The sequence below is a fragment of the Salvia hispanica genome, chromosome 3 (genome assembly GCF_023119035.1).
Source record: "Salvia hispanica cultivar TCC Black 2014 chromosome 3, UniMelb_Shisp_WGS_1.0, whole genome shotgun sequence".
Classification (NCBI taxonomy): Eukaryota; Viridiplantae; Streptophyta; class Magnoliopsida; order Lamiales; family Lamiaceae; genus Salvia; species Salvia hispanica.
This window is the reverse complement of record NC_062967.1, coordinates 6,937,029-6,957,839: the sequence shown is the minus strand read 5'-3', so window position 1 is coordinate 6,957,839 and position 20,811 is coordinate 6,937,029. Positions and strand designations below refer to the sequence as shown.

Below are 20,811 nucleotides of genomic sequence, written 5' to 3'. Positions count from 1 at the left end.
CCAAACTTTCTTACCCATTTTTTTTCTCACTTCACTAATCCATATACAAGATATTTTATGTAGACGAAAGTATCAATAAAATTGGTTTCATGATTTTCATCAATGGGAAGAGGATTTTATTTCTGAACAAAATTACTTTTTGTACAGGCCCAGAAAAAGATCTGAGGCCCATCAGAACTTAAAAAGGCCCAAGTAAAATTGAAGTTCACGAACTTTTGTAATTTACATTTCCCACCCTATTTGTGCCCAAATATATAGCATCCGAATCCGAATATGAATGATCAGATTAAAAACCGTCACCATCACCAAATTTCCGATTCCCATAACTGCTTTTGATTACTGCATGATTTCATTTTCAGTACGTGAAGCAAAGTAGATTTGTGAATTTCTCCGTTTGATCGTCGAGTTTCTCGCGTGGAGTTCGAATTTTCAGATCGCACTGAGTGATCACCCGATTCCGTAGTTACATTCGATTTTCAGGTGCGGAATCCTGAATCTAATTGATCCGTGATTTTATCAATGTTTTCTCGATTCTAGCTCGATTCTCTCTTTTCTTTTGGTATGTGTTTCTCATTTCAATTTTTTTATGCGTAGGCGGAGGACCGCGCATTCTGAGGAATTTAAAGGAGAAATTGCGAAAATGAACCGCCAGTCGTATAGTTTCATCCATGAACGTGATGCATCGCCGAAGCTTCTTCTGTCGGAGCCCAGCGGTTACACTGCGGAGGTTCGTCGTGTTGGTTATTGTAATGATTGTTGCTATTTCTTTGTTAAATTATACAGTAATTGTTTCCATAGTGGAGTGTGATTATCTTGATAAATCATTTGAAGTCTAGGTCTCGTAGTGGAGTGTGATTATATTGATGAATCCTTTGAAGTATAGGTTCTCATAGTTGAGTGTGATTATCTTGATAAATCTTTTGAAGTATAGGTTCTCATAGTGGAGTGTGATTATCTTTGATAAATCTCTTTTGAAGTATATGTGCTCGTATTGGAGTGTGATTATCTTGATAATCCTTTGAAGTCTAGGTTCTCATATTGGAATGTGATTATCTTGACAAATCTTTTGAAGTCTAGGTTCTTATATTGGAGTGTAAGTATCTTGATAAATCGTTTGAAGTATAGGTTCTGTAGTCCTTCATGGCAAGATTTATTCTGTTTCTTTTTCATATGAGCGTGCATACGAGCCAATTTGATGATTTGTAGATTGTGTGGTTTGTGGAAGGCGTGGACCATTGAAAAACTTGGATTCAAGTCACTAAGGAAAAATTTGTTTATGTGAGGTTTAGAAGATTACAAAATTTGGATAACAGATTTTGACACTTGACTTCTCCATTTGGGCTGGATTGTGTCATAGCTCCATAATTCGGGACTGTAAGTAGAAAATTGGCATGATTTGTTTGTTTCTTTTTCATATGTGCATACATACAAGCCAAGATTTGAAGTATAGGTTCTGTAGTCCTTCATGGAAAAAGCATAGTTTTCATTTGAAGTATAGGTTCTGCAGTCCTTCATGGCAAGTTTTTTTGTTTCTTTTTCATATGAGCGTGCATACGAGCCAAGATTGATGATTTTGTACATTTTGTGGTTAGTGGAAGGCGTGAACCATTGAAAAACTTGTATTCAAGTCAGCACGAGGGATGAATTTCTGAATGTGAGATTAAGCCATGGTATGCAGGAAGATTGCAAAACTTGTTAAATAGATTATGGCACAACACTTCTCTATTTGGGTGGGATTGTGTCATAGCTCCATAATTCAGGACTGTAAGTAGCAAAAAATGGCTTGGTGATGGTAATGATGATTATGGTAGTATGTTTTTGAGATGCGAGCTTTCAATTTTCTAGAAAAATGACTGGTAGTGAATCTTGATCAAGATATAATAGAATGTGTTCACTGGGTGCAAGTTTTACACATAGAAAGATGAATTTTGTAGTTTTAAACTGGTGTAGAATAAGACTAGCTCTCTGTCTAACCAGAGGGTGGATTTCTGCGTGATGGTCGAGGGTAAATGTAACTCTAGCTTTTTATTTGTGGTCTCAGATTCTCTTGTTTGGTGCGCAAGTGGTTTCCTGGAAGAATGAGAGAAGACAAGAGTTGCTCTTCGTCAGCAGTAGGGTGAGTTTTCAAGTTTATGAATGGCATAATTGCATTATGTAGATTAGAAGATGTTGTATTATCAGCATCAGCTGAAAATAATTTTAAAAAAGAGTATAAGTCTATGAGAGTTACCCAGGATATTGACGACAATTGTTATTTTAAGAGTTGTACATTTGTTGTGTTTTAGGCTGCGTGGAATGTGTCAAAAGCCATAAGGGGTGGCGTACCTATTTGCTTTCCACAGGTTAGTTTCAAACTTGTGTAAATGTTTTACATCTATGATCTATCATACTGATTGGATGCATTCTTATACTTTGATTGCACTTTTAGTTTTCGAATCTTGGTACACTGGAGCAACATGGATTTGCAAGGAACAGGTTATGGTCAGTTGACAAGTCTCCTTCACCTTTGCCTTCGCCTTCGCCTCCAACTTCGACTTCAGCTTCAACTTCGACTTCGACTTCAGGCAGTACTCCGTCAACAATAGATCTCGTCTTGAAGTCCACTGAAGATGACCTGAAGACTTGGCCACACAGGTGAGGGTGCAAGTAATGTTATTTTCCTTTAGTAAGCACTAAGTAGTAATCCAGAATTTTTGGTCTTATGTTTCAATGGTGTTCTGCTTCTATATGCAGATTTGAGTTGCGTATACGTATTTCTTTGAGTGCTGGAAAGATCACATGGATCCCTCGCGTGCGGAATATTGATAGCAGGCCATTCACTTTCACATTTGCGCTGCGTAATTACATGCCTGTTTCTGATATCAGGTTTACCTACCTCATTCCATTACTACTCTTGCTTTAAGTAAAAAATATCATGACATTTTCCTATTTCATTTGTCTGTTGTGTAGTATAATAATCAGTCCATACTAGGTTCACATTAGTTTATAGCACATTGATGAGCAATTCAATCCTTACTTATACTCCCAGTTATTATACCTTCGGATAGGTTGAATGATGCCATATAATTTTGCAGTGAAGTGCGTGTCGAGGGCTTGGAGACGCTAGATTACTTTGATCACTTGTTGCAAGGAGAAAGATGTACTGAACAGGCGGATGCAATAACTTTCGACGGTGAGGTAATGCTTTTAATCTCACCCTCATTTTCCCTGCTTTATGTGCCTGCATTTCGATTTTTGACTAGTCTAGGACCATGTTGTATTACTTTGGCCACTGATTATTTCTTATCTTTTGTTATGCAAAAACTCACGAAAGGAGCATTTGAGTTCAAAAGTTATATCATGCTGCATCATGAGTCTTTTTTTTGGAATTAAAAACCATATGCAGTCACTTAATTGTTTGTTATCTGCTTCTTCATAGATTGACCGAGCCTATCTAAGCACACCGTCGAAGATAGCTGTAATTGATCACGAGAGGAAAGTGACATATGAACTCCGCAAAGAAGCCATGTGTGATGCAGGTATTTTACTTTATTTACACTTGGGTTTTACATTGAAGACCTAGTTTTGTGGGCACTTTTATTAAGAGAAGGTTGTGTGATATGCAGTTGTGTGGAACCCTTGGGATAAGAAAGCAAAAGCTCTGCCAGATTTAGGTGATTCAGATTACAAAAAAATGGTATGTGTGGATTCAGCAGTTATCGAAACCCCAATAGCCTTGAAACCCGGTGAAGAGTGGAAGGGTCGACAAGATCTGATATACGTCTCCTCAAGTTACTTCAGTGGGACGTTGGATCCTTCAAAAGTTCTCGGCTACATGGGAATGAAGTAATGGATATTCATCTGCACAAAAGCACTTCTTGTTCAGCATTCGCTCTGTATATGCTAATCCATATTCCTGTACAATGATGGTCCTCCTCTTTCGATCTATAAGATACGAGAAGCATCAATGCAGTATTGACATTGATACAAATGAGTATGATTCTCATTCGAGTTTATGGAGTAACAAAGATTGCAACTTTTGATATGCGACGTATTCTTACATTTACAAGTTGGGTTATCATTTTTATATTTTGATTTTTTTTGGCAATTATTTGGTACATGTAATCACTTTTGTTCTATTTGCTTCACTGAGCATGACGATAGGTGTCCTTAGAACATTGGTCGTCTTGCTATGATAAAATCAAGATGGAAATTAAGTGGTGTTGCTAATATAAAACCAAAATAAAAACAGAGATTTAAAATATCTATATTGTTGTTTGTGAGATAAAGATCAAAAACTGAAAAGTCACGAATAAGGCAAAGCCCTAGAGTTTGCCACCGTGTTTCGGACCAGACACGCGACTATGGGGTTAAACCCTAGTGCCACCTGTGTCATCCACGCAAATCGTCACCTTATCTTCTTTGTCCAACAAAATGTTTATACTAATTCACTTTTTAAAAAAAAAAGTTACCTGCTGTCACCCTAAAACATTTTGATTGCAGTTATTAACTCCATTAATGTTTCCACCCAAAAAACTCTTGAATCCATCCCAACTCAATAGATACTACAATTTACTGTTAGCACAAGCCGTCGGTGGGCCAGAAGTAGCTCAGAGCCTCTGGAGGTTATCCGACACCAGTATCCCATCCCAAATATGCATTGCATGTATCTCCTCTGAATCAGAATGACTTGGTCATTGGTGTGAGAGATTGCGGCATAATCAGCATTCTGTACAAATCTCGCGCTAGCTCAAATCCACACAGGTGTAGGAGTACAGCAGGAACGAAGAATCCAATAAGTCCAAAAGCACCAGCCATCGACAGAGTGAATAGCTCCATCATTAGATTGTACCTATTGTTGCTGAAAACCGATGAGAAGAGAATATGTCTAGAGAACAACTATGTTTAATACTTAAGAAGCAGACCTTGAAAGTAATGTGGAAGCCACTGACACGTGCATAAGGTTGTAGGCAACGGAGGTGGTTATGTTTGATGTGATGCAGCAAATCAGTAGCAGTGTAGCAGGATAAATCATTGCAGCATAACTTGAAAGTCCTGAGACATTTGCACCACAGTCATATGTGTAATTAGAGTGCCTTATTAAATGAGTTTTGGATTATACCGGAGAGCTTCCTCTTAAGGAGATGAAACAAGATTAAAACGGACAGAGCTGCTGTAAAGGATGTTGACAGCGCCTGCATAAATGCAGACTGGTAAAAACGCCATGAAATTTAAACACACCAGTTATGGTTGCTCCAAGATTAGATGAAATCCTTTACCAGTCCCTTTGCTCCAAGATTCAATCTAGAAACTGAAAGCCAATCCAGAACGGCATTCAAAGCAACGGCACCTGCGCTGACTAGAAAAGGCCGCTTTCCATCTCCAAGGGCATAGAAAACTGCCACCAGCAAGTCTTTAGCGATGAAAAAAGGTGTACCAAGAGAATCTGTGTTCAAATAGCTGTATCAGAAATTTCAAGGCTGAGATAAAACATTCAGGGGAACTTTTTAATATTTGACATGCAGTGTTGCTAGTTATAAGTTGCACTGTGAAGCTTTAGTCTTTTTTGAAAAAACCTGAATAACAAACACGGGATTATAGACCAGGATTAAACAAATAACCATCTTTCAGACAGTCAACATTGCATATGGAGACGTGAAGAAACTCAAATTTCTCCACGTTTCCTTAAAAGGAAATCTTCATCTTAGAGAAAAAAAAAAGTTTCGTATCAAACGACAACTGCTAGAAAATCTAGGAGATGATTCTAAACTAGATCAGAACAGTTACATTCGTAATGGCAGAAAAGCTTTTATGAATGTACAATAATGAACACAAACATATAGTCAACATATATACATTGATTAAGCTCAACATATAAATAATGTCATAAAGCTAAGGGATAAGTTCATCTTGACACTCACAAGCAAGGAAGAGACTGGATACTAGAGCACTAGCTGAAGAATCAAATGCACAACGTTCAAACAAGATATGGACGATTGGCTCAACCAAGCTACGCATAACTGAAAAAATGGGCAAGAGAAGCACCTGCACCATAGGCAGACATATACTAGAATTAAAGATGGACCAGGACGACATTCAGTTATTGAAGAATTATGATAGAAGCAAGGATATGGAATGCTTAAATACTAAAGATACAATACTTAAATTGAACAGAAACCAGTTTAACAGGCCTTTCCCAAGCAAATTGCCATTAACCATCTTCAAACATTGGCAATGCAACTCTTCAGGTCAAACCTGCTTACATTGAATTAATGAAGTCTAAGTTCTTACAGTTGACTGTTCTTATTTATTATTTTGAAAGTAGAGACTACTTAAATTATTGTATACTTGGGATCATAGGCTTTATGTGGTAATCAAGCCAATGTGGTAGATGTTCTATTCAATAGGTAAATGGTTGTAGAATTGACAATGGCCTACCATGCAAAGCAGCAGAGCTCTTTGTAGATCGTTGGCTAAGCTTTCCCATGATGACGTCTATCATGGAATAAATCATTTAAAATATTAATAGATGAAAAAGAAGAAGAAGAAAAAAGAGAAGGAAATAAAAAGACAAACAGAAAATGCTGAATAATTCAGAGGGAAGCAGTCTAAAACTACCTTCACTAGTTTGGAAAACTTAGGCACAAGAGGTAGTACAATGATACTTGAAAGAGCACCCAGTGGTGCCATGACCAAAAGATAGGCATCTGAAAAGCATCAACAATGTATTGTGAATATGGAAGTCAAATCCAGTGGAAAACGAACTATAGAGAACACAGTTCTAGGTGTACTAATCACATAGCTGACTCTAAATCCTATTGGCTTGAGATAAAAACTGAAAATCATCCAAGGATACATTTTTCAGCCACTGAAACTTCTGTTAGTATAAATACAAAGAGATAATACCAAAATGAATCAGACTATATCCAACATTCACCATAGCAGGATTTCTGTTGTGTTAACTTGCTTCTTAACAACAGGATAAATTTCTCTATCATCTGCAATATTGTAGGAAGACTTAATGTGTGATAGCTATATTCTTCACCGCATGATAACTATCAAATTTTACTTGGAATTGTGACTTGCTTGATTGTGTGTGCGTGTGTGTATACACATCAAGGTAATGAATAAAATCACACTAGAAGTTACGTGGGAGAATCACCTACATGAGAGACCGGCTGCAGCACCCGGAATAAGAGATGCGAAAAAAAGATCAGTAAATGATGCAATTTGGGCCAAGCCTGAACTTACAGTTGCTGGGAGTAACAGTGAGAAGAACTGAGCCAAGGAATTTAAAAGAAAGAAGAAGAGTTAGTGGCAATGAATGTTTGAACATAAATACCCTGTGATCTAAAGTTCTTGAGCCTGAACCTGACAAACATCCACACTTTTGAAGATGGTAATTAATGCATATGGAGTAATGTCAGACCATCTTCTTCTGAGCACAATCACCTGGTATAATGTTTTACATTCCACGAAATAATAGATCAGATACAATATCACAAGAGGCTTCACTGTGCCCCATGAACAAGCTCCAGGAATGGGAGGGGAAGCGCTAACAAAATGAGGTAAACCTGGATGATCCACTGGAGAAATAATCCAATGGAAACTGCATATGAAAGAAGGCTTGCACCTAAAGAAAGAAACAGGAACCATAAAGGAAGGTATACATGGGGGTTGTAAGCAAGGTTTGAGAAGCATAAAAGAAACTTACCAGAAGAATAGCCATTCAATCTGCTGGTAAGAGCACAAACGAGACACTGCAAGTGTTTGTTAGTCTTACTACATCCTGTATAGACATAATTTGGATAGCATGCCTAGGTAAGAAAGAGAAATAGTTCAATGCCATCACTTACACTAGCAATCACGAGTGAGCTGGACATAGCGGGGCTAATGCAAGGGAGAACATCATTTCCTTGTGCACTGAGTGGGTTGAAGGGTGGGACATTAGATGTTAGATAATACAAGCTATGAAAAACCACTAAGAAACATGCATACCTCATGTATCCAAAGCCAAGTCCAACAGGACCTGCAAGGACTATGCATGGTGTCATCATTTTAAGCTGAAAATGGAACATAACAAGAGAAGAACAATTAATAGAAACGGTAGAAAGATCCAAATTCACTTCAGCAGCACTTGCAAAGAAAAATTTTCAACAGTGAGTAGGTGGTATGACGCTAGAGATTGATTTAATTTGCATGTTTACATGTGTAAATGGGAAGGTATGGCTTATTTTACATAAGACAACATATTTCAATATATGAAGTAATATATTCCTTACCTGCTTGATAGCTATTTCCCTTATGATTTGGCCTTCAGCCATTATCCACAAACTGTAAAGTGATACCATGCAACAAAAGCAGTCAGCAAACTAGCACACTTCTGACCCTTGTCCATATATGAAGTGGTGAGAATTAACTAAACAATAAATACGTCTAGCCTGCTTACTGTATGTAGTAGTATTATTTTATCTTACCCTGGTGCATAAATTTGAACCACGAAATCTGGGAAGATATAAACAAAAGCACCCACAGCACCTCCTACCTGCACGTAACTACTGGCCATTATGAACATGTAATGAGTTTATTAGACGCAGAAAGGAAGTTGCAATTATGTGAACAAGCAAACCAGAAACATAATGATGGTCAGATGCTGAAATAGCTTCTTTCCTCGCTCCTCTGGCAGTTTACTGATCAAAGTTCAATTTGAAAAATGCCAAAATAGTAACCACATATTAAGCATCTTCAAACAGACAAGACCAATATTCAGTCTATTGCTTTGGGAACAATATAATTGAAATAAGAGACTGAGAGTATTACTCTTTAAGGCATATAGATTCAGAATATAATAACTGATATTCCCTATCAAATTCTTTTGCATTCCAAGTTTATAATCATAAATCAAGAGAATGATCACACATCCCATAGAGGCATGAATGGTGGTGCTTCACTAGAACTCAAAAAGTATAAGGCTTGGTAAATTTGCATGATTGCGATATGGCATGACGAGTAAGCATAAAAAATGTAACAAAGCATTTTTAACATAGAAGAAAATAAGCAGTTTAGGGAGAAAATATACCTTAAAGTAGTAGACATGATAATATGTATAGGGCCATTTACACCTGCATGGGAAAAAAGGTCAGTCAGAAATAGTTGGTGGTATTGCATATCTGTATAGAGAATGGAAATCTACCAGGCATTATAGTTGAATTTTTCCCAGATCCCTTAAGACTTCCCCTTACACATTTATTAACATGAATATATGCAACTACATTAGAGTTTCCACTAAATCATACATCCCCATCACATAGGAAGCATAGTATAATAGTCCATTTATATTTAATGACCCAAAGATAGATTTAAAACCAATCCATTGTTAATTCTTGATAAGGGAAACCTAATCAATAATCATTTCAAATTCATCCTTTGCCACTCTCATGCTCTAAGGTCACAAAGACGTGTGCTTCACAAATATCACACTGTGCTTATGTGCACTTCACATCCACACTATATTCAAACAAAAGATTTCCATTCATTTGAAATCCATTGAAATTTGAAATTCCCACCCATGCACAATTCATTGATATCTGATTCAAATAAAAGGCAATTCAAAAGAGGCAATAAGACCAAGAAATTTCCCATGATCATTTAAGACTGAACAACTTTGAAACAACAACTAACCACCAAGAAGCGATGATGAGAAACCAGGCAAAACCCAGGCATACCTGAAATATCACCATCAAAGTTCAAAGCAAAGAAAGTTCTTGCCACGCAACTGATTACTGAAATACTATATTGAGAAAACAGACTCAGATTTAACAAAAGTACAATACTTGAAAGCAGTGGCGACAGGGCCAACACCAAAAACTGAAGCCATTATGACCTCTCTAAGCAATCCCTGCATTGATACACACAAATAAGTTACTACAAGTATGCAGACACAAAAGATAGAAAGAAATTGCATTCCCCAAAACACCGAAAAGCTCATTTGAGTTCATTTCGTAAAGCCCATAAAAGTAAATAATTGATCTTAAGAAGCTTGCGATATGAAAGCTAGGTGATGTACATGTGAGCTAGCTCGATAATTCAAAGCTATTAATTAATGTTTACAGATTACCATTTCTTTCACTTTGATTAGCACTAGTATATTAGTTGTCTAGTTAAGATTTTGTTATAAGAAAATCACTGATACTATGAAAATAGTGCATATTCAAAATTTAAAGATAAATCTACAAAATTTGTTTAGGCTCGTGAAACAAATTTCGAGCTTGAGTCCATATAAATGAATAAAAACTTAGCTAAATTAGATATGGACTAGTCTAGCCATGGAAATTACCAAAATCTTGCTCACAAGAGTAGCCACGCCAACCAACGTAGCAGCACTCACTGATTTATCACCTATGCATTAATCGCCAATTTAATTAATACAGTACAAAACGCGAGATATAAACAGCAACTGAAAATAATAAACTTATGCGCGAACCTGGTGGTACTGCGACTTGAGCGTGCGAGAAATCATCCTTGTGCGGCGAAGAACTAAACGACTTCTCCGCGCGAAATGCGATTTGAATTCTTCTGAATCGGCGAGGCGAGAACCGCAGTGACGGCCGGCCAATCGGCGAGGGCGGATTCTGGAGCGGAGAATCCGCGGGAAAACTAAGATCGAATGCAATTCGCGCTTTGATCATTTCTGCTGAAACAAGCGATTTGATTCTTAATCGCGCAGTTGAAATTGATTGAGTTTCAATGCGACAGAACGGCGGCGTGTTTTATACTGGTTGGCGCCAAAAAATGAATTAATCGAGGCTGCCGGCGCTGATATGGGCAGCTGTAAACCGAGCCGGTTCGCTTCTTCATACGTTCAACGGCTAAATGTATTTGATGATGCGTAAATTATAAGAAATTAGGTGGAAAATGGAGTAGAAAAGATGAAAATTTTGGCATAATTATGAAATTTTTCATCAACTTTCAATTTAGTTCAAAATATTAGTATAAATTTTATATCTCGTATATTATTTTCTAACCCAACCTAAATAAAATTTTTAGGTAAAAACTTATTCTATGTGATGATATATTAAACCACTTTTTCAGTTCATAATAAATTAGATAAAAGTAACGAAATATAAAATTTGTGGTATTTTGTAGAACCAATTTCAAGGTTTAACTTTTAAGTACTCCTATTGTTTTGTTGTACTTTCACTATGTACATATAATACTAATACGATATCACATATACTCTGTGTTAGCTTTAATATGAACGGAATTGTTTATCATGGAAAAATAAAAAGAGTAAAGGCTAAATGTGGTTCCTAACATATGACCGTTTTATCAATTTGGTCCTTAACATTATCTTTTTTATTATTTGATCCCTCACAATTAAACTCGGACCCGAATCGGTCATCACTTAATAAAACCGTCAAAAAATAGACGATGACCGCAATTTGACTATATTAAATTGCTAATGGTAATTAATTATACCTAATTATAATGCTTTTCCTATTAGCAAAATTGGAAAAAATATAGTATCGGTTGCAAAATGAAATTAATAATTTGTAATTTAATAGGAATTAAGAATTATAATTAGGTATAATTAATTACTATTAGTAATTTAATATAGTCAAATTGCAATCACCGTCTATTTTTTGACGGTTCTGTTAAGTGAGGACCGATTCGGGTCCGAGTTTATTTGTGAGGGACCAAATAATCAAAATATAATGTTAAAAATCAAATTGATAAAACAGTCATATATTAGGGACAATATTTGGCCTAACTCAAATAAAAATATCATGAAATTTATGTTTTAATTAAAAATCATTTACTTACAAACAAATAACCTCTCAATCACAGCACATATTTGGGAATATATTGACTACAATAATTAAAGAGCATAGTATCCCAGCAATAAATCCAGCTCTTAGATTAGTGCCAAGTGCCAAATATTAAATTCCATGGTAGAATGTCCACTGCACACTACTTAATTCAACAGTAGTACTAGTAATATAATAAAATAAAAAGGGTAAAATAGACTTTTCAGTTACATCAAATTCATTTCTAGCTTGGACAGCAAGTCTGTTTCAGTAGCCCCAGGCTCGGAGTCAGGTTCAGTCAACTTGGGCCCCATCCGAGGCTAGACTCCTTTTCGAATACCAGGCGCGGAAACTCCGAGCCTATTGATATGGGTTTTCCCGCTCATTGCACACTCGCTTACTTAACCGAGTGTAGAAAAGGGGAAAGCATCGGTCGTCCAACAGTCTCTTCGAAACTTCAAATGAGAATGCATTTTGTCATCTGATAACATATTATCCCGGTTTCTTCCTTATCCATGGCTAGGTATTACAGGATGTCAATTTTGATTTAATATCTCATCCTTTATGCTCTAAATTCTTGAATGGATAGGTAAAAATTCAATCTTGGAACCAACAGAATGTTCATCTAACTCTAAACTTTTCTGGGCCTGGTTCAGATTGCATGATGGGGGCCAAAAATACTACATTGTGTCTGTGTGTAAGGAAGAGGGTATTTTTGGTTTGAAATTGCTCGTTTCCAGTTTTAAGGTTTTGAGTTCAGTGAGCTTATATGGAGTTCACGGATTATTATTTGAGGAAAAAGGAAAACTTTTCATGCGGGCTCGAGTTTTTTCCCCTAATTTTTTTTTATCTGTTTCAGTGGATGAGGGGTTTGATTTCCGATGATGTTTTTCTTGCGCTGTTTTGTTTGAGCAACAAGATGGTTTACACTCAAGTGAAAGTAACATTTACTAGTTCGAATAAAGGCGTTTTGCATAAGATTAAAATCAGGGCCGACTTCTTTAATTCGAGATCAATACATGAATCAACAGTAATGTGGTGTTTTTTGATATTCGGAATAGGGAAAATGAATAATGACAGATTCTTTCTTAAATGCTTGCTAGTTTTTTACTCACATTCTTCATAATCAGAAGATTCAGAACAGACAAAGGGTTGATTTATTTTTTATCGTCTGTCTGTAATTTCTAGGTGGTTTTGTAGTGCGGTGTTATGCCTCACATTTCTATGTGCTGCTGTTAACAATGTGAGTGATGCAGGTCGTGGCTTATTGATAGTCGGGGGCTCGCGAAGAAGGTGATCAATGCTAGTCTTCCTGCTGCTTGTCAGATCAAAGATTGTGGGGCAAATACCCGATGCCCCAGCTGCGACCATCTAATGGACAACAGCGATGTAAGAAGCTTTATTTTTCCCATTCATCAATTAGTTTGTATAGTGTTTATATGCCAATCCTGTTTGGAGCATGTTTTGGGATAAACTATGGAGTTTACATTGCTTCTTCTTGGCTTTATATTAATTATTGATTGAGTTTCATGACTTTTTCTTGTAGATTTCATATGAATGGCCTGGCCTTCCTGCTGGTGTAAAATTTGATCCATCCGATGTGGAGCTGCTAGATCATTTGGCTGCAAAACGAGGTGTGGGGAAATCGGAGCCCCACTTATTCATAGATGAATTCATCCCCACTTTGGATGATGAAGGGGGGATATGTTGTACTCATCCAGAAAATCTTCCTGGTTAGTTAGGCACCTACTATTTCATTTGATAATTTGGTGACATTTGTATATCCTCTTTAGATTATTTATCATCATTGACATGTGATGAATTCAAGTCCCAAATTTTAATGTTGCTTAATAGATTAGGTTAAGTGTGTTATGCATTACTTATTTATATAACGCAGGAAGCAACAAGGAAACAGTTTTGTAATGCATCTTAATATATGGAAAACCATTAAAAGCTCTTGTTGAGTACAATCTTTAAGATCATCAAAAGATTCAGATGGTTTTTTTGGCTTTAGAGTCGCGCACATCCCTTTTCATTCGCACAATTGAAGCGAAAAGGTTGTGTTATAGTATGAGTCGTAGATTTTGATGGTCTAGATACGATTCTAATGAATTGATGATCCCTGATGTTTTCAGGAGTCAAAAGAGATGGAAGCAGTGTCCATTTCTTCTATAAAATAATCAATGCTTATGCTAGTGGTAGAAGGAAGCGCCGCAGAGTTGGGGATCAAGAAAGGACAATAAACTCATGCGTGCGTTGGCACAAGACCGGAAAAACCAAAGCAGTGATGCAGAATGGAATCCAGAGAGGTTTTAAGAAAATCATGGTTCTTTATGAAACGTCAAAGAGGGGATGCAAGCCCGAGAAATGCAATTGGGTTATGCATCAGTACCATCTTGGGAGTGATGAAGACGAGAAAGAGGGAGAGTATGTGGTCTCAAAAATCTTTCATCAGCAAGAGAAGGAGACTGACAAGAATGAAAATCCTACTTTGCTGAAGGAAGAAGCTAATGTGAAGGCTGTTCCCGTAATCCCAATGACTCCTAAGACAACTACTCCTGACCCTCCTCGTCTGGACCAAACTCCCTACTCTGATTGCCTCTCAAATGATTATTTCCTTAAGTCACTACTCCTTCAGGTTGGCATCTTTATATTTTGTGACTTTATTTATTTTCATTGAATTTGTAGAGATATTATTTGATTGTATCTTCTCACATTTTCTTGTTTCTTTCTCATGAGAGTTAATTGTTTTGTTGAGCAGGAAACGGAGCATCTCAAGGAACCATATCAAGCTTCTTATGGTTCTCGGTTGGAAGATGTTGAGTTCAGCTCTTGCTTGGGTGGAAACATTAAAGCTGTTGATGCAACTCTTCTGGAGCCCTTATTCTGCAACGAAATAATAGAATCCTATGATGCATTTGGTGAATTGGAACCACAAAACCCTTGCTCAACCCAAGTAAATTGTGACATAAACGCTGTGAACGACAGAGATGCCAATGGTTGCAGTGGAATTGGCGAGCTTGACAACATAGAGCTCGATACTCCACCAGATTTCAATGTAAGCCCGTCCTCTGCTCCTATGAATCTTTAACATCATACATTTATCTCACAATTCGTAGGCTAAAAATGTCCTTTTTATTCCTCAGTCACAGGAGTTAGAGTTTCCCTCTCAAGACAGCGTATTCGATATGCTGGACCTACTGTATTAGGACGCGAACCGTCCCATTTTTGACGACTACAGACTTCTTGTGATGCCCTCTTAACTCATAAGAGCAGGAAGATTTCAACTAATCAAAAAATAGCAAAAACAGAAGAAAAACTTGAGCCTGATGAGACCTAGCTTCGAGGCTTGTTACCATCGATTGCATTGAGTTTACCAGAGCTGATTGCTGGAGGTTCAACAACATAGTAAAATATTGGTTATTAAACTATGTGTGGACCCACTTTCATTTTGTCGAGTTTGTTGAACTTCCATAGCTATCAGCTGATCTTAGTTATCAAACTATGTATGTAATCATGTTAAAAACAATATTGTTTGTTTGCAGTCCTCTGTAAGATTGATGCATTATATGTATCAAACTTTTGTCTCTGCATTTGTAATACTATCATTGACATTGTTTTTGTACTATTTGTTGGTTTGTTATGGATGGCTATGATCTTGTCTCTGCCTAGTTGTATGTCTATTCATGCCGGCTTCACTGCAAAAAAGAAGCGCGATTAGCAACCGACCAAGAGGGTGTTCGGCAAAGTTTTCGAAGAGCTTATAATTTGTGATATCTCAAGGTTTATAAGTAATAAAAAATAATTGAGTTTACAAGCTCATGGGATAATTGTAAATTATTTTTTGAAAATAAAATAATAGTACAAAATACATTAAAAAATATAAAGTGTAATACCATCTCATATACCTTTCCCTTTGGAGAAGGTTTTTTTATGAAAAGAAGGCAAATATGTAGTTATAAGATTTTACCTCTTCAAAAAAGTATAATACCTTCTCATATACCTCTCTCCTTGAAGAATGATTTTTCATGAAGAAAAAGTAAATATAGTAGTTATATTAGTTTACCTCTCCTCTTGGAGATGTTCTAAGACAAACAAAGTTTTTGTGCAAGAAGACAAACAGAAAATAGAAAATTAGTTTAAAGAACATACTCCCTGTGTCTCCTTTATACTTTATATACATCTGAAAAGGTTTTGTCATTTGTGCATGAAGATTAAAGAATGCAGTTTTTATGACTATAGATTAAACAGACCCAATTTGTAGGCACTTTTTAAATTTGAGACATTATAAATTGTAAGGGAGATGAAGTGAAAAGTTGCTTTCAAACATTATTCACATTTTGTGCATTTAACAAACCTAAACTAGAGTCTATGTGGTTTGCCTGAAAGATATTCAACACCAGAATAATTAAATAAAAACATAGGTGCCCCTAATTTCCACATGAATGAGTCTCACTGGAATAATATATAGCCACAAAGACTTAAGTGACGAAATTAAGTGACGAATAATATCTCGTATGCAAGCAATCAACGACAAAATAAATAAATAAATCTTGTAAGTACACGTGACAAATTTAAGTCCTTTAAAATCACAAACCATGGAAATTTAATGTCGTCCACTAGCCACATGTTTAATTTGAGACAAAATGAGACAACAATTTTATTGGGATATTCTAAAATTCCTTCATGTCTAATTGTGCTCTGCGCTTTCCCAACCCCCACCACCACATGCCTATACTTTCTTATATTAAATACGCATATTATCAGTATCAACGTCAATATTTACACCAATACGAATAATTCCTACCACAATAACAGTTGAGGCCAACACAAGATAATGATAAAAGCATTGACCAAATCAAATTTATAAAAATATATACTATGGGTAGGTATGAACTTTGAGATATTGTTTGATTTTACAAAGGATTTGGAAAATGGATAGAAAAAAGTCAGTGGAATATCATTTTTACTTGTATTATATATTAGGTTTATTATCTTTTGTCAAGTGGAACTTTTGAAATCCACATCCCTCATTACAGCATTTGACCAAAATTGGGATGGGAAGCAAGAAACAGAGCAACCAGAATAAAAGAAAAACAGAGAAAGTAAACATCAGTGCTAAATTTCCACTAGTCCTAATATGATGAAGAAAGAAGAATCTATAAGAATACACAATTAAATAGCCTTTCATAGAAGTGTAAATATTTCACCAAAAAAAGGGAAACTGAAATCAAAATAAGAAAAACTCAGAATTATAGAGAAGCTTTCCTATACAGCACTAGTGAACACAACACTAGCTGGTCACTACTCACATCTTCACCATTGAAGCTCTCTTCACATCAAAATGGAACAGCTTCTTCTCAACTAGGAAGGGATGCATCTTGTTTACAGTATCCTTGCTCGTCCCTAAACAACGACGATCTTTATATGCCTCGTCTGGGATCATCTGTGCTCTCGTAAGCAGTGTCCCGGCAGAAGGTACTTGTACTTGTCCGCGTTTTCCAACAGATAGGACGGGAGATTGACGGCCGACAAAGAATGAGGGATCGGTCCCATTGTCCCGATTATGTCCCTAAAAGTGTACTCTTCGGGCAGCATGTCGTACAGATCGCCCCCCTTGCAGATTACCTCCTGAATCCTTTTGGGGTTCAAGAATCGGGAGAACCTCACTCGATCACTGTGGCTGTAGGCTTTCATCTTGAAGATGAAATCGCTCAAGTGGCGGAAGCAGAAGCTACAATGCCAGCCCGAGTCAGAGAATAGGTAGTCAGTTCGTCGATAATGAGCGTATTTAGTCTTCCCCTTCTGGTATCTATGGATAGAAGCTCTCCAGCTGAGCTGATGCTGCTGAAACTCGAACGAGTGCAAATAGTTCCGGAGCTGAAGGTGGAGAATCGGAGGAATATCGTCGCACCACCTGAGGAGATCAATAGTGTGCCCGCTAGGAATCTCATCGACATCAGACATTATCAGCAAGTCATCGTCCTCTATCCCCGCAACCTTCAGAAGCTGGTCGAGGGCAAGCCTCTGATACGCCTCCTCAACAAACGGATTCTCACCTCTCTGGAACCTTCCACCAATCTCACCATAAGTCAACCTAGGCTCAATGAACTTGAACAGTTCCCGATGAATGGCGAAGTTGTGAGGCTTTGGTAGGCCGGTGAAGGTGGAATTGGACTCAAGCAGCACGTACTGCGTGATGTAAGGATAAAGCTCCTTCCATCGGATGGTAAGCATGTCAATCTCGTTGCTGAACAGGACTGCATCATACACACGCCTAGGGAACTCACGGATGCCCCAACCGTGGAGCTTGCAGAGAGTCTCCATCGACACATTCTGATTGTAATAGTGAGTTAGAGGGATGAAGGGCTTCGGAGGCGACTCCCATAGGGGGCGGAGGAAGTAGGTCAGTTTCTGGCCATGGCAATATATGGTGAAGACAGCTGCCGGGGCAATGAGGAGGAAGAAGAAAATTACTCGGAAATCTATGCCGTGGAGGAAGCAACGGAGCCTAGACATGGTCACAGATGATGGAGAAGCTTGCTGCATATAAAAACAAGTGGTGCCTAAGATCAATCCAATCCCAATATCAGATATATATACTAGCATCATTCATCACTAACAACACCTAATTTTACTAATTTGGGGGATTTTTTAGGGTTATGAATCACAAAAATGTTCATGATCACATACAATAGAGAGCCAAAAACACGCACACAAAATACATACATGCATTTGTAAATGCATACATAAACACCAACCAAATAGATGATTTCCTGGTTTAAACTAAATACAAGTATTTCTCATGAAAAATCCCCAAAAACGCAATGCAAAAACCTAGGCTACAGATGATTCTCCACAAAATAAGCCAAAATTCACAAAAAATCAATAAATTAAGCTATGAATACAAATTCGAAAAGAACATTTTATCGTTGAAGAGAGAAAGTTATGGCGCAAATTGAAGAGATTACCTCGTCACAGTCATCTTCGCATATTTCATCACTTTTTTTGGAAGTATAATAACCAGTAGAAATCATCTGGGCGCAAGCGTTCTCCCTCTCAATGTTCATACAGCCTTCCTTTCTTTCTCTAATCCCTTTTCCTCTCCGTGAGGAATTGCACATCACATGAAAATCGAGATCACATAAGAGTAAAAAAACACACGAATTTGAGGCCAAGTCTTTTTCTTAAAAACACCCCATTTTCGTAGACGAAAAAAGGGCTGGTTTTAAAATTCTCCCAAGATTCAAAATTTGCGTAATTTTGGGGAGTCGTCAAAATATTGAATAACAACTGCTCGTCTTCTTCTTCTTCTTCTCCTCTTTCTCTCTCAGGAAGGTGGTTGCAGTTTTTTCAGAGAGGGAAAGGGAGAGGGGAAAACAAATATGCAGAGGAAAATCTTTGGAATTCCTATGTTCACTCAAAAATAGGAATTATCCATGATTGATTATCTATAATTATTCTACTATATTAGTACTAGTAGTAGTTATTACATGATACAGATAGGATGATTTAGAAAGTTGGAAGGAAATTTATGAGGATGAGCGCGTCGTACGTTGTTCTAACAATTTTACTATTTTGTCCTGAACAACATCTTCATCTTCTCCGTTTGTTCTGGGAAATCTTTTTTTTTTTTTTTTATTTCAGCAAAGTTTTACTGTACTACTGTAGTTATTTTTTTAAATAAAAAGGATAAAAAAAACTAAATGCATTAGATGATGATTAAATTACTAATTGAAAATGATTAAAAAAACTAAAGTCCATATATACTACAGCCTATAGATGAGTATTCATATTTTGAGCGGCAAACGATTTTGTATTGGTTTATTTTGAGTTAGGTGGATAAAATAAAATAATTGAGAAAAATAAAATAAAGATAAATAAATTTTTATATTTAATAATTAGTTATTTTGGATGGGACAAATTAAAATTGAAAATGGATCACCTTCCATTGAACTATTGGAGTAATTTTGAATGGATGGACGCAAAAGAGAATTAAAATGCTTACAATGAAACCGAAAAAAAGATTGAAAAAATTAAATACATCAGCAGAAAATTGTAAAATATTTTTAAGAGGAAATTAATTTATTAGAAATTTTAAACATAGTGACTAAAAAATAAAATTGTAAATGCACTAATATAAAAGATAAAATATTAATTGAACTATAATAGAATTAAAATGTTTTACAAGAGAATTAAAAAATGATAAATAAATAAAATAAATGCACGCATTAGAAGATTTTTTGTGCATTAAAAACGGAAAAAGAAAAAAAATGTCAACTGGATTAAAGAGAATCGAAATGCTTTAAAAAAGAATCGACAAAAAGATAAACAATTAAATACACTTATAACAAAAATTAGAAAAATATTACAGTTTTCAATGCATTAAAAACAAAAGATAAAAAAAAGTCAAAATGCATTAAAGTGAATTTAAATACTCCCTCCGTCCCACATTTGCAGTACTCCCTCCGTCCCGAGATAAGTGACCTACTTCTTTTGGGCACGGGATTTAAGGAATGGTATTTAAATAAAATAAAGTGGAGAGAGTAAAGTATGAGAGAGGGAAAAGTAGAGGAGAGAATAGAGAATAAAGTAGGTGGAGAATAAAGTAAGAGAGATGACTTTTTGCTAAAAAGGAAATAGGTCACTTATAGTGGGACACCCCAAAAATGAATACAAGTCACTTATCTTGGGATGGAGGGAGTAACATTTAGTTATGGCACGTGTTTTAAGGAATTGGTGAAGTGTGTAATTAATGAAGTGAGAGGTAAAGTTTGTAATAAATGAAATGAGATGATGGAGTGAGATGATGAAGTGTGTAATAAATGAAGTGAATTGGTTGAAAGTGGGTCCCTCTTTGACTTTTTGGTTTTTTATTTTTGTTTTAATTTATTTTAATATAGATAATGGCATTTGGGTGTAATTTTAGTGAATAATGGGGTAAAATTTTATGTGCAAATATGGTAAATTCTAAATGTTACTCCAAATGTGGGATGAGACTTTTAGAGCATGAATAACCCTGGCC

General features: G+C 36.4%; 4 protein-coding genes across 6 annotated transcripts; 2 read left to right on the top strand and 2 right to left on the bottom strand.

Moving 5' to 3' along the window:
• Positions 1 to 307: 307 nt before the first annotated feature.
• LOC125216859 (putative glucose-6-phosphate 1-epimerase) lies at positions 308 to 4,024 on the top strand. The gene is made up of 9 exons (XM_048118632.1): positions 308 to 480; positions 595 to 727; positions 2,042 to 2,116; positions 2,286 to 2,342; positions 2,429 to 2,634; positions 2,734 to 2,865; positions 3,075 to 3,177; positions 3,419 to 3,518; positions 3,606 to 4,024. Exons 2-9 carry the CDS (start codon positions 641 to 643, stop codon positions 3,827 to 3,829), a joined length of 984 nt encoding a protein of 327 aa, XP_047974589.1. The 5' UTR covers positions 308 to 480; positions 595 to 640; the 3' UTR covers positions 3,830 to 4,024.
• Positions 4,025 to 4,234: 210 nt separating this feature from the next.
• LOC125216225 (probable lipid II flippase MurJ) lies at positions 4,235 to 10,790 on the bottom strand. Its single transcript, XM_048117882.1, has 21 exons — positions 10,463 to 10,790; positions 10,316 to 10,377; positions 9,813 to 9,877; positions 9,661 to 9,704; positions 9,059 to 9,101; positions 8,609 to 8,669; positions 8,457 to 8,524; positions 8,262 to 8,313; positions 7,978 to 8,042; positions 7,836 to 7,902; positions 7,694 to 7,739; positions 7,554 to 7,612; positions 7,351 to 7,431; positions 7,146 to 7,257; positions 6,598 to 6,686; positions 6,418 to 6,474; positions 5,901 to 6,024; positions 5,259 to 5,425; positions 5,102 to 5,174; positions 4,905 to 5,034; positions 4,235 to 4,831 (listed from the first exon to the last, which is right to left on the bottom strand). Exons 1-21 carry the CDS (start codon positions 10,665 to 10,667, stop codon positions 4,660 to 4,662), a joined length of 1,842 nt encoding a protein of 613 aa, XP_047973839.1. The 5' UTR covers positions 10,668 to 10,790; the 3' UTR covers positions 4,235 to 4,659.
• Positions 10,791 to 12,194: 1,404 nt separating this feature from the next.
• Positions 12,195 to 15,451, top strand: LOC125215936 (SUPPRESSOR OF GAMMA RESPONSE 1-like). Of its 2 annotated transcripts, none has more exons than XM_048117521.1 (6): positions 12,195 to 12,309; positions 13,043 to 13,175; positions 13,333 to 13,519; positions 13,922 to 14,424; positions 14,548 to 14,844; positions 14,933 to 15,451. In XM_048117521.1, the coding sequence occupies exons 1-6, from the start codon at positions 12,302 to 12,304 to the stop codon at positions 14,993 to 14,995; spliced, it is 1,191 nt and encodes a 396-aa protein (XP_047973478.1). In that variant the 5' UTR covers positions 12,195 to 12,301; the 3' UTR covers positions 14,996 to 15,451. The 2 variants fall into 2 exon arrangements, with proteins under 2 accessions (XP_047973478.1, XP_047973479.1); XM_048117522.1 differs by lacking the exon at positions 12,195 to 12,309 and adding an exon at positions 12,324 to 12,375.
• A 1,495-nt stretch (positions 15,452 to 16,946) lies between these two features.
• LOC125211445 lies at positions 16,947 to 19,269 on the bottom strand. 2 transcript variants are annotated; one of them, XM_048111243.1, is made up of 2 exons: positions 18,758 to 19,269; positions 16,947 to 18,352 (listed from the first exon to the last, which is right to left on the bottom strand). In XM_048111243.1, exon 2 carries the CDS (start codon positions 18,333 to 18,335, stop codon positions 17,229 to 17,231), a length of 1,107 nt encoding a protein of 368 aa, XP_047967200.1. In that variant the 5' UTR covers positions 18,336 to 18,352; positions 18,758 to 19,269; the 3' UTR covers positions 16,947 to 17,228. The 2 variants fall into 2 exon arrangements, with proteins under 2 accessions (XP_047967200.1, XP_047967199.1); XM_048111242.1 differs by having other exon boundaries at positions 16,947 to 18,329.
• Between the last annotated feature and the right edge of the window lie 1,542 nt (positions 19,270 to 20,811).